This window comes from Rousettus aegyptiacus, unplaced genomic scaffold (assembly GCF_014176215.1).
Source record: "Rousettus aegyptiacus isolate mRouAeg1 unplaced genomic scaffold, mRouAeg1.p scaffold_m13_p_5, whole genome shotgun sequence".
NCBI classification, from domain to species: Eukaryota; Metazoa; Chordata; class Mammalia; order Chiroptera; family Pteropodidae; genus Rousettus; species Rousettus aegyptiacus.
The window spans coordinates 116112036-116126467 of NW_023416308.1; the positions used below are offsets into that span (position 1 = coordinate 116112036).

Below are 14432 nucleotides of genomic sequence, written 5' to 3' on the forward strand. Positions count from 1 at the left end.
GTTGGAGAAGACTTAAAGGGACAGTGTCTCACAAAACTTCGTAGAAAGCTCCCCAGAGGAATAAAGTCGGTATGTGAGCCCCAGCACGCATCTGTAGAAAGAAGTGAATAAATATTTGCATTTTACAAAAACGCTTTGCCATCCTTTATCTTTTTCAACCCTCACAACAATAGTCTAAGCTACAGCTTATCGTCAACATTTTACAGATAAGAAAACAGATTTATAAAGGTGGCTGTGACTGTATCACCAAGGTCTTTTTTTTTTTTTTTTTCCACTCCTCGCCTGGAAAGCTTGGCAGATTTACTGACCTTTCCTTGTCTCCTCACTTGGTTAGGCCTCCAGCCCTTCTCTGGAATAATAATAATAGTTTTTTCATATTTCTAACTCTAAAATTAATAAAGAATGGATTCTAACTCCCTTGAGTAGGGGTCTATTGTTTTTGTATAGCCAGTGAGCTAAGAATGGTTTTTAGATTTTTAAATAGTTGGAAAAAATCAAAAGAAGAATAAGATTTCATGACATGTGAAAAGCATATGAAATTCACATGTCAGTATCCAAAAATAAGGTTTTAGTGGAACGCAGCCACACTCATTTATCAAGTACTGTCTACGGCTGCTTTCTTGCTGCAGCAGCAGAATTGAGTACCTGAGACAGAGGCCTGCAAAGCCTAAAAAATTTATTTTCTGGCCTTTTGCAGAAAAAGTTTGCCAACTCCTGTTCTTCAGGGTTGGTTGCATGAGCCCTGTTAGATCACAGGTGACTTAAGAGATGCCTACAGGCAATTATAATTTTTTTTTTTAGTCTTGCTAGGGAGATGGACTCAACTACAGTCTAAAGGCAAAAGGCAGTTTGAAGCAAGGGCAACTGTCCTGGCCAAGGGGCAGATACCTAGATATCAGTCCGAGCTCTGTGTGGCCTCAGACAAGTCACTGCTCCTCTGTGAGCTTGCGAGCCTGTTTTATCCCCCTATAATGAAGAGGTGGGGGGTTGAGTTAGTAGGCAGGACCACTCATTTACTTGGAAGGGATTAAGGAATGGCCTCTGGGAGGATTTTGGTTGACTCTGGGAAGGCAGGCTAGTAGGATGGCCACTCCGAAAATGCTATGGAATGAATCAAGAGATCTGCCTCTCCCCCAGGGCAGGCCAGGGGCACTATTGTGTTCATCAATTTTTTATTAAATTAATAAAAATATTAGACATTATGAATCGAGCCTGTGTGACGTCCTAGGTCCTGGGCTTGTCGCTTTACTTGCATTACCTCATCTGCTCTTCACCACTGCTCATAGGGAGACACTGTTAATACCCCCGTTTCGTGGCAGAGGAAAAACTTGGGCTATGTGCCCAAGTGCCTGTGGAGTGAGTGAACGAACAAGCATCACGTCTCCCAGAGGCAGTGAGAATAGAAGGGTTTATCCTGGAGACTAGGAAATGTTGTCTTTGTATCCAGTATAGGAGGGGGTGACCATCCCCCGCAGTGTGAATACAGCGTACCCTGTGCAAAGGTTGGGGACACAGGGCCATTCCCAACATTCAGGCCCCCAATCTGCAGAGGCTGCTTCCAGACATGAGTGCAGCTTCTCTCCAATGAGGCTGCACTCATGTCTGTCTCTCATTGTAACTTGACTGGGAGCCACGTCTGTCTCTTAGGAATGGGTGCCAGTGAGTCCACCTCTGAGTCTGATCTCTCTGTATCCGGGATGCAGTGCAGCGTCTGCACCATAGCAGAGGACTAGACAGGACTCAGAGGGGCATGGAGACCCTCTTGCCACCTCCACCAGACAAAGCACTGTGAACTCCGTAGAAATCCGACTCCAAGACACAGTCATCTCATAGTCCGGCCCGAGCCTACAGCAGGAGCTGAACAAGAGAATGAAAAATACAGGGTAAAGGGGATGATATTCTCTTAGTAGGAAAGGTGGCATTGGGGACCCCATAAGGATGTTTCTGGGATGAAGTCCCAGGCCCTACTTTAAGTTCAGCAGCCCCAACAAATACGCTGGCTCTGGACACTGTGTTAGAGAGATTTTACTGGACAACCGGATCCCAGAGAACTCAAGGTGTCTGGCAAAAGATAAGGCTGGGGTTTCTCCCCATAGAAAGAAAAGGGGAAGGTTCAGGCTTTGTGGGGTTCCTTAGGGACCTTCCCACATTAGGTTAGGTGGGAACTCATCAGACAAAACAAGAGTTCTAGGCCTCTCCCTTCCCCAGGGATGGGCCACCTAGAAGAAGCCCCTCTGAGAATTCCCTAGATGGGGTCAGGATGGGTGTGGAAGAGATCACAGAAGACAGCCAGGGGCTGTGGCTTTTGACTTGGTCCAAGGTGGAGGGCCTGAATTTTGCATTTTATTTAAATTATGATAAAATACACATAACAAACATTTTACCATCTTAATCATTTCGAAGTATACAATTCAGTAGTACTGAGTATATTCACATTGCTGTGCGACCAATCTCTAGAACTTCTTCATCTTGCAAAACTGACACTCTATACCCATTAAACAACAACCAAATGGGTGAATTTTATAGAAAATAAATGATATCTCAAAAAACATGATACAGGATTTTCATCTGTATCTCCCAGGTGACATTTTGTCTATCCTGAGACCCAGTTCAAACGCCACTTCTCACAGGAAGTCTTAAGTCTGCCCTCCACTCTTCAGTCCTCCAGTCCCCCAATCCTGAGCACCCAATTTGTACAAAGCACCAACTCACTGACTCTCCACTGCCAGCCTGGTCTTGAGACCTTTGGAGTCGGAGCACGAGCCCCCAGGGTTCCTGGAGTTGGTATTCTCCTGAGTTAGGCTGAGAGCTGGGGGTCTGACCCCTGTTTCTAGCTTTTGATGGTATTCTGTGGGACTTTGGGCAAAACTTTGTCCTCTCTGGGCCTTGGGATCCTCACCTGGCTGTAGGTGGCTCCACGGACCTGCCCTTCCCCAGTTTTTCTGCAGGGGCATGGGAGGGACTTTATCTCCTGAGCCTGGGAGGTGGGCAAGGAGGTGATTATGGGTTTCCATTGACAGATGAGGACACCAAGGACCAAATGAACAAGGAAGGCGTGGTGAAGATTTCTGAGCAAGGGAATTGCTTTCCAGTAGTATGGTCCTGGATCCCAACCTGGCTCACCTAGGGCACCTTTGGGCACCCAGGCTCTCTCTGCAACAGGAAGAATGGCAGGGTAGTTCCTCTGTAGCACTGAGTAGCCACCAAGGCCCAAAGCATGGAGGGGAAGACTCTAAAACGGGCTCCAGCCCCCAGCCCACTCCCTGACCTCTTTGTCTGGTCTCATTGCCCACTCCTCCTGCTCACGTGGACCAGTTGTTCATCCAGGCAAAACCTCTAGGTGGAGATTTCACAGTGTAGGGTAGGGGGATAGAGATCAGAGGTATAATGGGTGTTGGGGTCCAGGGTCCTAGGAAGGGGCCTAGGGAACTACAAGCCAGGAACTTCTGGCTGGAATGCCCACCTCCTGGACTCCCAACTGTGCCTTGGATACTCCGCATAGGTTTTGAACAAGCACATCTACCCCTCTAGCACATCTTAGGGCCCAGAGGGGCTGGGAAGTCCGTCCAAGGAGGCCAGCTGGCCCGGAGTGGGGGAGGTGGCAGTGCCAGGGAGCACCTCCTGCTCTGATGCTTTGCCACTCCAAGACTGGCCCTTTAAACCCAGCCCATGACGTCACCTTAGACAGCAAGAGATGGGAGGGGGACTGCAGGCTTGAGAACGGACTGCATTTCCCAGCAGCCTCCGGTGCACCACACCCCTCCCAGCAGGCACTGGCTCACCGCAAGCTATTAACCAGCCCAGTGCCGGTTTCCAAGGGGATTCTAAAGTGTCCAGCCACTCTGGGGTGAGGGTAGGGTTCCCATGGGAGTGGAATAGCTGGGGCGCGGACGAAGCAGTCCAACTCTTAGGGCCTGGTATAGGATCGAGCCTCTTTCTGCCAGTGTCCTGGCATCGCCCCCGCTTCGTGGTGCAAACTCCTGAGTCCTGTTTGCTCTCCTTTCCAGAACCTAGGCGCCCAGCACCATTCGGACCCCATCCCGCTCTGTTTCGGCCTTGGCCCTGGGCGCCTGCAGGGGTTTCCACTTCGGTCTGGCGGTCAGCCCCCTTTAAGCGGTGCGGGGACTACATCTCCCAGCGGCACCGGGAACTTCCTGACGCAGCCCCCACACCCCCAACACCCCTCCTCGCCGCCAGCCCGCGGGGAGGTGCGGGGCTGGAGGGGGGAGGTGACTTGATGTCATCCTGAGCAGCTGGGCGGCGGGTGCCGGTGCGCACAGAGCCGGGGCTCCCGCCGCGCCGCGCTGCGCGGGGTCGCATCCCAAGACTTGAGGAGAGGTCTGCGCGCTGCCCAGGCCAGCCCAGAGCCCGCCGGGCGCCCGCACCCCGACCCGGGTCTGAGCTTGGGGTATGCTCCAGCCCCCCCCACCCCGGGGCCCGAGAGAGAACCCAGGAGCGCCGCCGCCCAGCTCCAGCGCCCGGAGCGTTACCGCTGTGAAAGAGCCCTGACCAGCCACCCCCTTCCCCCCACCGGCAGCTCCCGGGTCCGGGGACCAAAGTCTGGGCTTCTGAGAAGTGAGTGTCCCCACTACCGGGAGGCAGATGAGATTTGGGGGGTGATAAGAAGGAGCTGAGTGAGGTAGGAGAGTGTGCCAGGTTCTAGGAGGAGGGTGGCATGGGGACAGGGCCCCCATTCTTAGGGCTAAGTTCCTGGTGGCTCAGATTAGTGGGGCATAAAGGGGACCCTATTCTGTTAGGGGCCAGGGATGAGGACCAGGGGCTCCATTCTAGGTAGGGGCTGGCTTGGGGGATAGGCCCTGTTCTGAGAAGAGTTATTCTGGAGCTGGGCCCTTTCAGGCTGGGAGAAGGGAGGAGCATGTGTCCTATGTGAGGGGGGCTGCACCTCAATTTAGGGTCAGGGCCAGGGTAGGAGGGAAGAGAGGACTTGGGCACTCGGCAGCGGCCCCACATGCTGTCTCTCCCAGGAGAACTGACAGGCTCTCTCGCTCTCTCTCTCTCTCTCACCAACCTCTCTGCCCTAACTTCATTTTCAAAAGAGCCAGGGTGGGAACCCTAAGGACTCCTCGTGATCCCTGAGAAGGACCTGAAGCCTGAGCTATCCTCCTCTCTACCCTGCCTGCCCCCCAGGACTGGGCAGTTGCCGGAGGCCCTGGGGGGGGCCAGGACTATGGTTGTGCCCCCCCCCTTCCAGGATGGGCCCAAGTTAGTCAGCCCAGCCTCGCTCAGCATCCCCCAGGCCCAGAAGGAACTCCAAGGTCTCTGAAGCCTTGACCACTGCCTAGCCATCATGGAGACGAAGCTGCCCCCGGCAAGCACCCCCACCAGCCCCTCTTCTCCAGGGCTGTCGCCTGTGCCCCCACCCGACAAGGTGGATGGTTTCTCCCGCCGTTCCCTCCGCAGGGCCCGGCCCAGGCGCTCCCATAGTTCCTCTCAGTTCCGCTATCAGAGCAACCAGCAGGAGCTCACTCCACTGCCCCTGCTCAAAGGTGAGCCCGGCTGCTGGCTGTGAGGGTACCCGGGTCCCAGAGTGGGCACGCTGGGCATCAGGGGGTGGCGAGAAGCAACTGGCAGCTGTGATCAGACAGAGTTTGGACAGCCCCTTCCAGGAGAGGGACTCCACCATCAGAGCTGACCCCCACCCCCAGCCCTCTCTGCTGACGCATGGCCTGACTGGCCTGTCATCCTTGGAGGTGGGGCATCTGGAGGTGGCGCCACCCTGGGGGGCAGACCAGGGCCAAGGGTGGGGCCTACAGCCTGGGTGCCAGGAGGCCACTAGCAGCCCAGCCGCTGCCAGGGTCTTGGAGCAGGTGTTTGGCATGGCTCCCTGCAGTCACCCTACCTCTGGGCCACAGGGCATGACCGGCTGGGCCAGACGCACCCCAGAGATTCTCAGCTCTGACCCTCTTCCTCACTTCTGCTCTTAGAACAGAGTGCCACCAATGAGGGGGAGCCAGTGGCAGTTTTGGGCACCTGTGGAAAGCCCAGGCGTCCAGGGTCTTGATTTAAATCAGGCCGTTGTGCCCTCTGAGTCTGCTAGAGGGAAGAGACGAAGCTCCCTTACTCCGCAGAATGGAGAATGAGACAGGAATCCTCTGCTCTCTGCAAGGAGTAGTAGCGATGCCACAGGAGCATGGGGTCTGGGGCCTGGGGAGGCTGCCCTGGATTTCGGCGGGTCCCCACAGCTGTGGCAGCCGGGGCCCAGGCTCAAGCCCCTCCCTCCTTCCCAGATGTGCCAGCTTCTGAGCTGCATGAGCTGCTGAGCAGGAAGCTGGCCCAGTGCGGGGTGATGTTTGACTTCTTGGACTGTGTGGCCGACCTTAAGGGGAAGGAGGTGAAGCGGGCAGCCCTCAATGAGCTAGTGGAGTGCGTGGGGAGCACCCGCGGGGTCCTCATTGAGCCCGTCTACCCAGACATCATCCGCATGGTGAGCACTTGGCACCCAGCCTCGGGGGGAGGGCTTGGAGGGCATGGGACCCTTACTGACTTGCTCACATTCTTCTGCTGGGCCCCAAGTCCCAGAGCTTCCTTCCCCACTCTGCCCTCGAGCCCCACTGCTGCCCGCCCCTGGCCAGAGTAGGTAACTCAGCGCCCCCCAGGCCTGTGCCATTCTTTCGTTTATGCTCCTCGGAGGCCTGCTGTGCACGACCTTCCCACCCTCAGCCCCAAGTCCCTTACTGCCCTCGTCTGGCTCAGGAGCTGCTTCTTCCAGGAAGCCTCTGTCAATCCCCAAGCTAGAAATCTCCCTCCGGCTGCCTAGAATGTCTGTAGACCTTACTGCTTTCCATTTTGTCTTCCCCACTGGACAGCACCTTTTAGAGGGCAGGGATGTATCTTATCCATCCCTGGGTCCCCGGCCCCTGGCCAGGGCTTCTGGGAAATGAGTGTTCAGGTAATGATTGCCAAGGAGTAAATTGCTTGCTGGTGCAGGTGCTGTGGCACATTAGAACTTTGGATGAGACGTTCCCTCCCACACCCCCTGCCCCCGGCTTCTGCCTTCCAGGGCTCTTTCTTAAAGAACCCTGGCTCTGTCCCTCAGATCTCAGTGAATATCTTCCGGACCCTGCCACCCAGTGAGAACCCTGAATTTGACCCTGAAGAGGATGAGCCCAACCTCGAGCCTTCGTGGCCACATCTGCAGGTATGAGGGGTGGGGAAGGCATGGATCTGAGTTTCAGAAGAGATCCGAGGAGAGGGGAGGGGGTCTCCTTAAGTCCTGGACTGATGGATGAAGGCCAGAGGGAGGAGTGTGTGGGGGAGGCTGTTTCTGAACTCACCTTTTTGTCTGTCCCCTCCCTCAGCTGGTATATGAGTTTTTCCTGCGTTTCTTGGAGAGCCCAGACTTCCAGCCCTCCGTGGCCAAGAGATATGTGGATCAAAAGTTTGTCCTGATGGTGAAGTGGGGAGCCGAGGCTGGGTGGTACCATGGGGTAGGGGCAGACTCACTGAGGGGCGCGGGGATAGGATGGAAGCAACCTGGGTTTGGCCTGTCGCCTGACCTCTGACCCTGGGTCCCACAGCTTCTGGAGCTGTTTGATAGTGAGGACCCCCGGGAGCGTGAGTACCTCAAGACCATCCTGCACCGGGTCTATGGCAAGTTCCTGGGGCTCCGGGCCTATATCCGCAAACAGTGCAGCCACATCTTTCTCAGGTAGGTGCCTGCTTCCTGCTCAGCCGAGACCTGGGAGGTAAGGAGCAGGGAGAGCTGTGGGGAGAAGGCTGAGGCAGAGGCTCCCCTGCTAGGGGGCCCTGTGGAAGTCTGGTTTACTGAGTTCAGTCTTGGCAACATAGTACAGAATATTGATTATTCAAAGCCCGTGAGGTTAGCAGAACAGAGGGTATTTATTTCCATTTTACAGATAAGGAACTAAGAGGCCAAGAGAGACCAAGTGGTTTGCAGGGACTACGTCATTCTTGGGGGCCTAGAATCTAAATCTTGTGATCACTATGGTGCCGAGCCATAAAGACCCAAAGAAAGATTCTTTCTGCAAATGTGTGTTGAGCACCAATGCCCACTGGGTATTAGGGGCCCATATGTTCTTGTAGGTGAGACTGGCTCACGTTGGACAGCCTGTATTTGAGTTTGGTTCAAATAATTGGGTACTCATGGGAAAATTGTTTAAGCTCTCTCCTAGTGGCCTCATCTCTAAAATGGGAATGATCGCTACACCATGGATAGCCATCGAGATAAAATGAGGCAAAGCCTCTGATGTACTCAGTGCAGCGCCTGGACTGAGGCCGGGACTCTGAAATATTAGCTCTTATCATTATTAGCTGCAAAATGAGACATGATCCGTGTCCTCTAGGAGCTCAGAGTCCATCAGATCTCCTGCTTATTAACTTTGGGACAAGTTTCGTTGAACCACCGAGCCTCGACTTTTTCATCTGTATAATATATCTAATAAGCCCTGGCTCCGGGATAATTTTGAGAACTACATGAAACAGAGTAGATACTCAAAGTATTTGTCATTCTTTTGGTTGACAGGCGTGAGGAGTAATGGATGCAGGCTAGGTGCCCGTTGACTGGATGGGGACCAGGCAGTGAGGGTTAGAGTCTGGGGGAAGAGAGGAGTTGGAATGCTTTATAGAAGAGAGGTTTGAGCTGCTGCCCAGAGTGGCACTGGTGGCTGGACTGAGAAGGGCGATTCAGCGGTGGGTGTGGGTGTCCGTGAGGCCTGGTTTAGGGTACTGGGAAGGGAGCACAGCCTCTGGGTTGGGAGAGGGCTGGGAGAGCGCGCAGGGTTGGGGTGAGCAGGCAGGATGGCTGAGAGGGGGCTGGGCCGGCTCAGATTGCTGACCCCTTCTGCATCCCGCTCTCCCTCCCACAGGTTCATCTATGAACTCGAGCACTTCAATGGCGTGGCTGAGCTACTGGAGATCTTAGGGAGGTGAGAGCCTCGGCTAGAGCATCGGCAGTCTGGGAGGGAGGACGGAGGCCCAGTCGTCTGAGCCCTCCTCCTCTCTTCCTCCCGCTCCACAGCATCATCAATGGCTTTGCGCTGCCCCTGAAGACTGAGCACAAGCAGTTCCTGGTCCGGGTCCTGATTCCCCTGCACTCTGTCAAGTCACTGTCTGTCTTTCATGCCCAGGTAAGGCGTAGGCCTGGCCCTGCCACAGTCAGGGCAGCCATCTGGGTCAGCCCGACACTCTGGCTTCAGCCACCCTCAGTTACCAACTCACAGGGTCCTCCCTCACCTTCTTTTCCTTTACAAATTCTGTGCCATCTACCTTACAGAGTCCCCATGACCCTTTCAGGCTGATCTCAGACGACTGCTTCCCTCTTGACCTGCCCGCAGATTCAACTCTCCTATATTCCCGTAGATCGTGATGCAGATTTCAATTATGGGAACTTCTGTAAAATTTATAAGGACTAGTTTGTTGAATGTTTTCTCTGTGAGATCGCTGTGTCCCCGCACAGCAAGCGTGGTGCCTGGTACATCCTAAGGAGTCAGTAAATGCCTAGTGAATGAGAAAGGGCACACAGGAAGTGAGCACACGTCTGGTGTCCTGTGCTGGTCCCCTCCTGACTCGTCCTCTTTCTCTCCGACCTGCGCAGCTGGCGTACTGCGTGGTGCAGTTCCTGGAGAAGGATGCCACCTTGACAGAGCATGTGGGTACCTCTGTGGGGAGAGGCGGGTCTCCCCCTACCCCCCCACCCCCGCTGCAGGCCTGACTCCTTTCTGCCTCAACTCCCACAGGTCATCCGGGGGCTGCTCAAATACTGGCCAAAAACCTGCACCCAGAAGGAGGTACGAAGGAGGGCTTGGATGACCACCAGGGGGACGCTGGGAGGGCTTAGCCTCTGGAGGGCGGTCAGGTGTGTGTCGGGAGATGGAACTGCTGCCCCTTGTGTCCCTACCCCCACCCCCCCAGGTGATGTTTCTGGGGGAGATGGAAGAGATCCTTGATGTCATTGAGCCCTCCCAGTTTGTGAAGATCCAGGAGCCCCTCTTTAAGCAGGTGGCTCGCTGTGTGTCTAGCCCCCATTTCCAGGTATGGGGCGGGGATGGGTAAGGGTGGGAGCTGGGTATGGACGAGGAAGGTTGGCCAGTTGACCTGACACAGCTCTCTCTGCCTTCAGTTTCTCCTCTGGATCCTCCCGGGTCTGAGAGTGGAGAGACAGTGGACTTAAGCGTTAGGAGACCTAGGATTAGGCATCGGATCTGCCTCCCACTGGCTGAGGAGCCTTGGGGAAACCGCTTTGCCCCTCTGAGTCTGATTAAGCCTCCTTATCTGTAATGTGGGCCGACAGCGATCTCTTCACAGGACCGAGTGATGAGGACTGAGGAGATCGTAGTGTAAAGATATTTGGTCATCTGAAATGTGCTCCAGATGGGTTAACACTTCTCTCCTTTTCTTAGTGGTTTTCAATTTCATTAGTCCTACCTCAGGGCCCAGCCGACTTCCCACATCATCAGGCCGGCTGTAACTGTTCTCTTACGTGTGTGTAGACTTTATTCCATTCTAACCTGGTGGAAGTCAGTTCTTCCTCACAGTGACTATGGTACTTCAGTCTATTAAATAGCTCATTTGAGTCTTACAGGAGTCCTGGGGAGGTAGCTATTATTAGCCCCAATTTACGGATGAGAAAACTGAGTCCAAGAGCTTAAATGCCTTACCCAAGGTCATGTGGCCAGTGTGTAGCGGAGCTAGGATTCAAGCTTGAGGGCCGGACTCCAAATCCAGTGCTCTTTCCTCCTTCCAGTGGGTCACATGAGCCCGAGGATGGGGTGTGTGGAGGGCAGGGCACCCTGGGCTTTGGGGTGGGGCTGGATACCAGCCCTCGCACACACGAGGAAGCCACTGCCAGACACTCACTCTGCCATCTCGCTGCCCCAGGTTGCAGAGCGGGCTCTGTATTTCTGGAACAATGAGTATATCCTGAGCCTCATTGAGGACAACTGCCACACTGTGCTGCCTGCTGTCTTTGGGACCCTCTACCAAGTCTCCAAGGAGCACTGGAATCAGTGAGTGCCCAGGCCTTGACCTAACCCACAGAAGTTGGGTCCAGGGCGGGACAGTCCAGACCTGGGGTCACACCTAGCGAGAGAGGATCAGGGAAGGCATCCAGGAGGGCGGAGGGTGGCGAAAGGGGCAGGAAGAGCAGCTTGCGTTCATGGCTGCACACTGCGTCGGGGGGCGGGGAGAGGCAGAGCGCCGGAGAGGGGTGCGGGGCCGAACTGAAGCTGCTCTCCTCTCCTCTCCTCTCCTCACCCGCCCTCCCCTGGCCTGCCAAGAACCATCGTATCTCTGATCTACAACGTGCTCAAGACCTTCATGGAGATGAATGGGAAGCTGTTCGATGAGCTCACAGCCTCCTACAAGCTGGAAAAGCAGCAGTGAGTGTTGGGGGCTGGGCATGGAGGGAGGGAGATGGGAGAAAAGCAGAAAGGAATCAGTTCCTCATGGTCGGAGGGAACCTAAGAGGGTGACCCCACATCCCATCCGATCAGCTATTTGAAGTCTCTCCCCACGTTCCTGGCAAGGGCTGGGCCGCTCGTGCCCAACGCCCCTGTATCCTCCGATCATCCTCCCAAGTGCTTCTTCCAGGGATGGGGCCTCGCCTCCCTGGAGCTTCCTCCCCTTCAGCCAGGCCTCTCGGAGCCGGGCTAATCCATGTGCTCCATGACCAGTCTCCCCTCAGTGCTCTCTTCCCGAAGGGGAAGGTTCCCATGGAGTCCTTTTGCAGATGCATCGGTGGTGAGGGCGGCTGGACTATAGGTGGGGGCCTAGGTCGGGGCGCTGCCTCACCCTCTCTCCCCAGGGAGCAGCAAAAGGCCCAGGAACGTCAGGAGCTGTGGCAAGGCCTGGAGGAGCTACGGCTACGCCGGTTACAGGGGACCCAGGGAGCCAAAGAGGCCCCCCTCCAGCGCCTTACACCCCCAGTGGCCGCCAGTGGGGGTCAGAGCTAGAGATGCCCCAGGAAGGGAAGAGCTAAACCCAGAGCTATCAGTCCCTCCATCCCCTCTCCTGCCCAGGGGCCCAGAGAGACACACACCTCCCCCTGGCCCTGCCAGAGTGGGCTCTGAGGGCTCCCTGCCTGGCCCAGTGCGGGCAGCTTTCGCTGTGGGGAGAGGAGGAGAGGAGGTGGCGTTCCTGGCAACAGAACTGTCAGGCCCTTGTGGCAGGACTTGACCAGGGCAAGCTTGACCGGGAGGCTGCCATCGGGGATCTGCCCCTGCCCCACAAAGCTGGGCTCCAGACCAGAGGCGGGATCCCACCCCCTGCTCCCGGCCTAGGGCAAGGGGCCTCAGCTCCTTGCTCGCCCCACCTCGTGCCAGCGCGAGGTCCTTCTTCACCCACCATGGGATCCATGGTCTATTTATTCTCCTCTGCTCACCCCAACACAGACACTGTCCTGGGCCCGGGGCACCCTCCTTCCCTCCCCTCGCTCATCCTGTACTTCCTTGTCCCTTTTTATTTATTGGGCAGGGGGAGGGCACAGGCAGAAGACATTCCCCGTTGTCCTGGGGCAAGGTTATCACGGTCTGTCCCCTTCCCCCTGGCCGGGGCTAGACTTAATAAAGACAGAAACTCGAGGCTGGCTTGCTTTATTAAGGGGTAGGGACAAAGAGGGAAGTGAAATGATGAAAAGTTGGCTAGGCGGCCAGGCAGAGGCTGGAAAGAGGCAGAAACTCCCCTCTCCTCCAGAGGTGATGATTACAGAATCTTAAGGTCGGAGCTCCTCAGGGAGGCCCGGGCCAGACAGGATGTACTCCATCCAGCTCAGACCCTCTGGGCAAGGGGAGGGAGGCGGGGAGGGATGGGCTAGTAGCGGGAGAGGCGACACATGTCACACTGGCAGGCCCTGGCTGTGAAGATCTCCAGCTCCTCCCTCCGGTCCCCCCCACAGTGCAGCTGCACTTTCACCTGTGGGAGAGGGGGTTCCAGGTTGCAATCCCCTTCCTCAGGCCATCTTAGACCCCCTCTGCTCTGTCTCCCCCGACCCCCAATGAGCCACCAGGGGGCCGGGCCCCTCACCTTCCTCAGGCCGGTGATGGTGCAGCACTGAGAGACGGAGGTGATGTTGTGTCGATAGCCACTGGCCAGCAGCACAGAGTACCGGGAAGGGAAGGCGCTGGACTCGCAATGGCCCACACAAGCCTGTGCCACATGGGAGCCCTGGCAGGTGCCTTGGCGGTCACTTCTCACTGTCACGTTGAAGGCTAGAAGGAGACAGGCGAGTGGTAGATGGTGCCTTTGAGGAGGCTTCCCCAGCTCCTTTTTCCTGTCCCCTCGGTATTGGGACCATGAAGGTGCCCCTGCGCCTTGATCCAGCTCTTTGCTCCCACCCAGCTCTCTGCTCCCAGGGTTACTCACGGTGCAAGTGACAACCTGGGGTGGCCCCCTGCCGACCCCAGCCTTCAGTGACTGCCAGGACCAGCAGGCAGAGGAGCAAGGTTTGGGGGGACGCCATGGGCATCTGAAACACAGTGGGTAGACAGATGTCTCTAGATGGGCGTGCAGATGGGACGGGGAGTTCTTTAAATACCACGTGCTTCCAGGGGAATGAGCCATAGCGAGGTCGGCCTCTCTAATGGGTGAGGCAAGCCTGTGAGTTGGGCTGTCTTCTCCCCGTGTCTGCCTCTGTGTGTGTGTGTGTGTGTGTCTGCCTGTGAATGTCTCTGGATGGATGTGAGTCTGAGCAGCTGTCACCGCATGTGACTTATATGTCAGCGCCCTGCAGTGATTTCCCCCTGGCATTTCTTCCATCTGTGGCACGAACATCTGCCTCCCTCCATCTGCCCCATCTTGGCCTGCAGGACCCCACCTGCAGGACCCCACCTGCAGCCCCCAGGCCCTCCCAAGGCTCCTCCTGCACTGGGGCTTACCGCTTCGAGGCCCAGGAACTGAGGGGCTTGCTGGGTGGCTGGCTCCTCGTGCCTGCTGCTGGTCTTCAGGCTGTGCTGGCTCCCTGGAATTTTATATTTGCCAGCATTTGGGAGCCACGCCCTCCTCGAGATCCGTTTTCAGTGCCGCCCTGGCCCTGCCAGAGGCCTTGAGCAACCCCACCTGGGAGATCCAGCTCATCTCCGAGGTGTGGTCCTCTGAGAGCAGATCCTGCTGCCTTCTGCTTCCCTTCTATCCAAGAGCTGCTGGAGGTCCAGGGCTGGGGGAAGTCTGGTGTGGAGAAAAGCCCAGGAGCCAGTGGAGTGGACGGCTTGCGTGCAGTTGGAGAGAGGAGGCTCAAGTCTGGGCTGAGTTGTGGCCACCTGGGTTCTTTTTGCTCCATGGCCTCGGGCAGGACACTCTCCTGGTCAGGGCCTCACCACCCCAACCTTAAAACTACTAAGGGCAGCCCCGTCAGTCTCCTTTATCCACCGCAGAGGAAAGGGCCGAGGAGGAGATTCTTAAGGACAAGGGAAATGACACGAGTGGCAGTCTCCTGAGGTGTGCTTGGTGGCAGAGCCAGG

The 14432-nt window shown here is 56.1% G+C and overlaps 2 protein-coding genes across 4 annotated transcripts; one reads left to right on the forward strand and one right to left on the reverse strand.

Moving 5' to 3' along the window:
• The first annotated feature begins 3830 nt into the window (after positions 1 to 3830).
• Positions 3831 to 12557, forward strand: PPP2R5B (protein phosphatase 2 regulatory subunit B'beta). Of its 2 annotated transcripts, none has more exons than XM_016157358.2 (14): positions 3831 to 4575; positions 5058 to 5507; positions 6249 to 6445; positions 7058 to 7159; positions 7320 to 7412; positions 7539 to 7669; positions 8847 to 8906; positions 8999 to 9107; positions 9575 to 9628; positions 9717 to 9767; positions 9892 to 10011; positions 10858 to 10985; positions 11256 to 11357; positions 11783 to 12557. In XM_016157358.2, exons 2-14 carry the CDS (start codon positions 5309 to 5311, stop codon positions 11928 to 11930), a joined length of 1494 nt encoding a protein of 497 aa, XP_016012844.1. In that variant the 5' UTR covers positions 3831 to 4575; positions 5058 to 5308; the 3' UTR covers positions 11931 to 12557. The 2 variants fall into 2 exon arrangements, with proteins under 2 accessions (XP_016012844.1, XP_036077108.1); XM_036221215.1 differs by having other exon boundaries at positions 3834 to 4575; positions 5422 to 5507.
• Positions 12558 to 12644: 87 nt separating this feature from the next.
• On the reverse strand, positions 12645 to 14103 carry GPHA2 (glycoprotein hormone subunit alpha 2). 2 transcript variants are annotated; one of them, XM_036221219.1, is made up of 4 exons: positions 13851 to 14103; positions 13339 to 13441; positions 13000 to 13184; positions 12645 to 12888 (listed from the first exon to the last, which is right to left on the reverse strand). In XM_036221219.1, exons 2-4 carry the CDS (start codon positions 13439 to 13441, stop codon positions 12787 to 12789), a joined length of 390 nt encoding a protein of 129 aa, XP_036077112.1. In that variant the 5' UTR covers positions 13851 to 14103; the 3' UTR covers positions 12645 to 12786. The 2 variants fall into 2 exon arrangements, with proteins under 2 accessions (XP_036077112.1, XP_016012929.1); XM_016157443.2 differs by having other exon boundaries at positions 12645 to 13184.
• Positions 14104 to 14432: the final 329 nt, after the last annotated feature.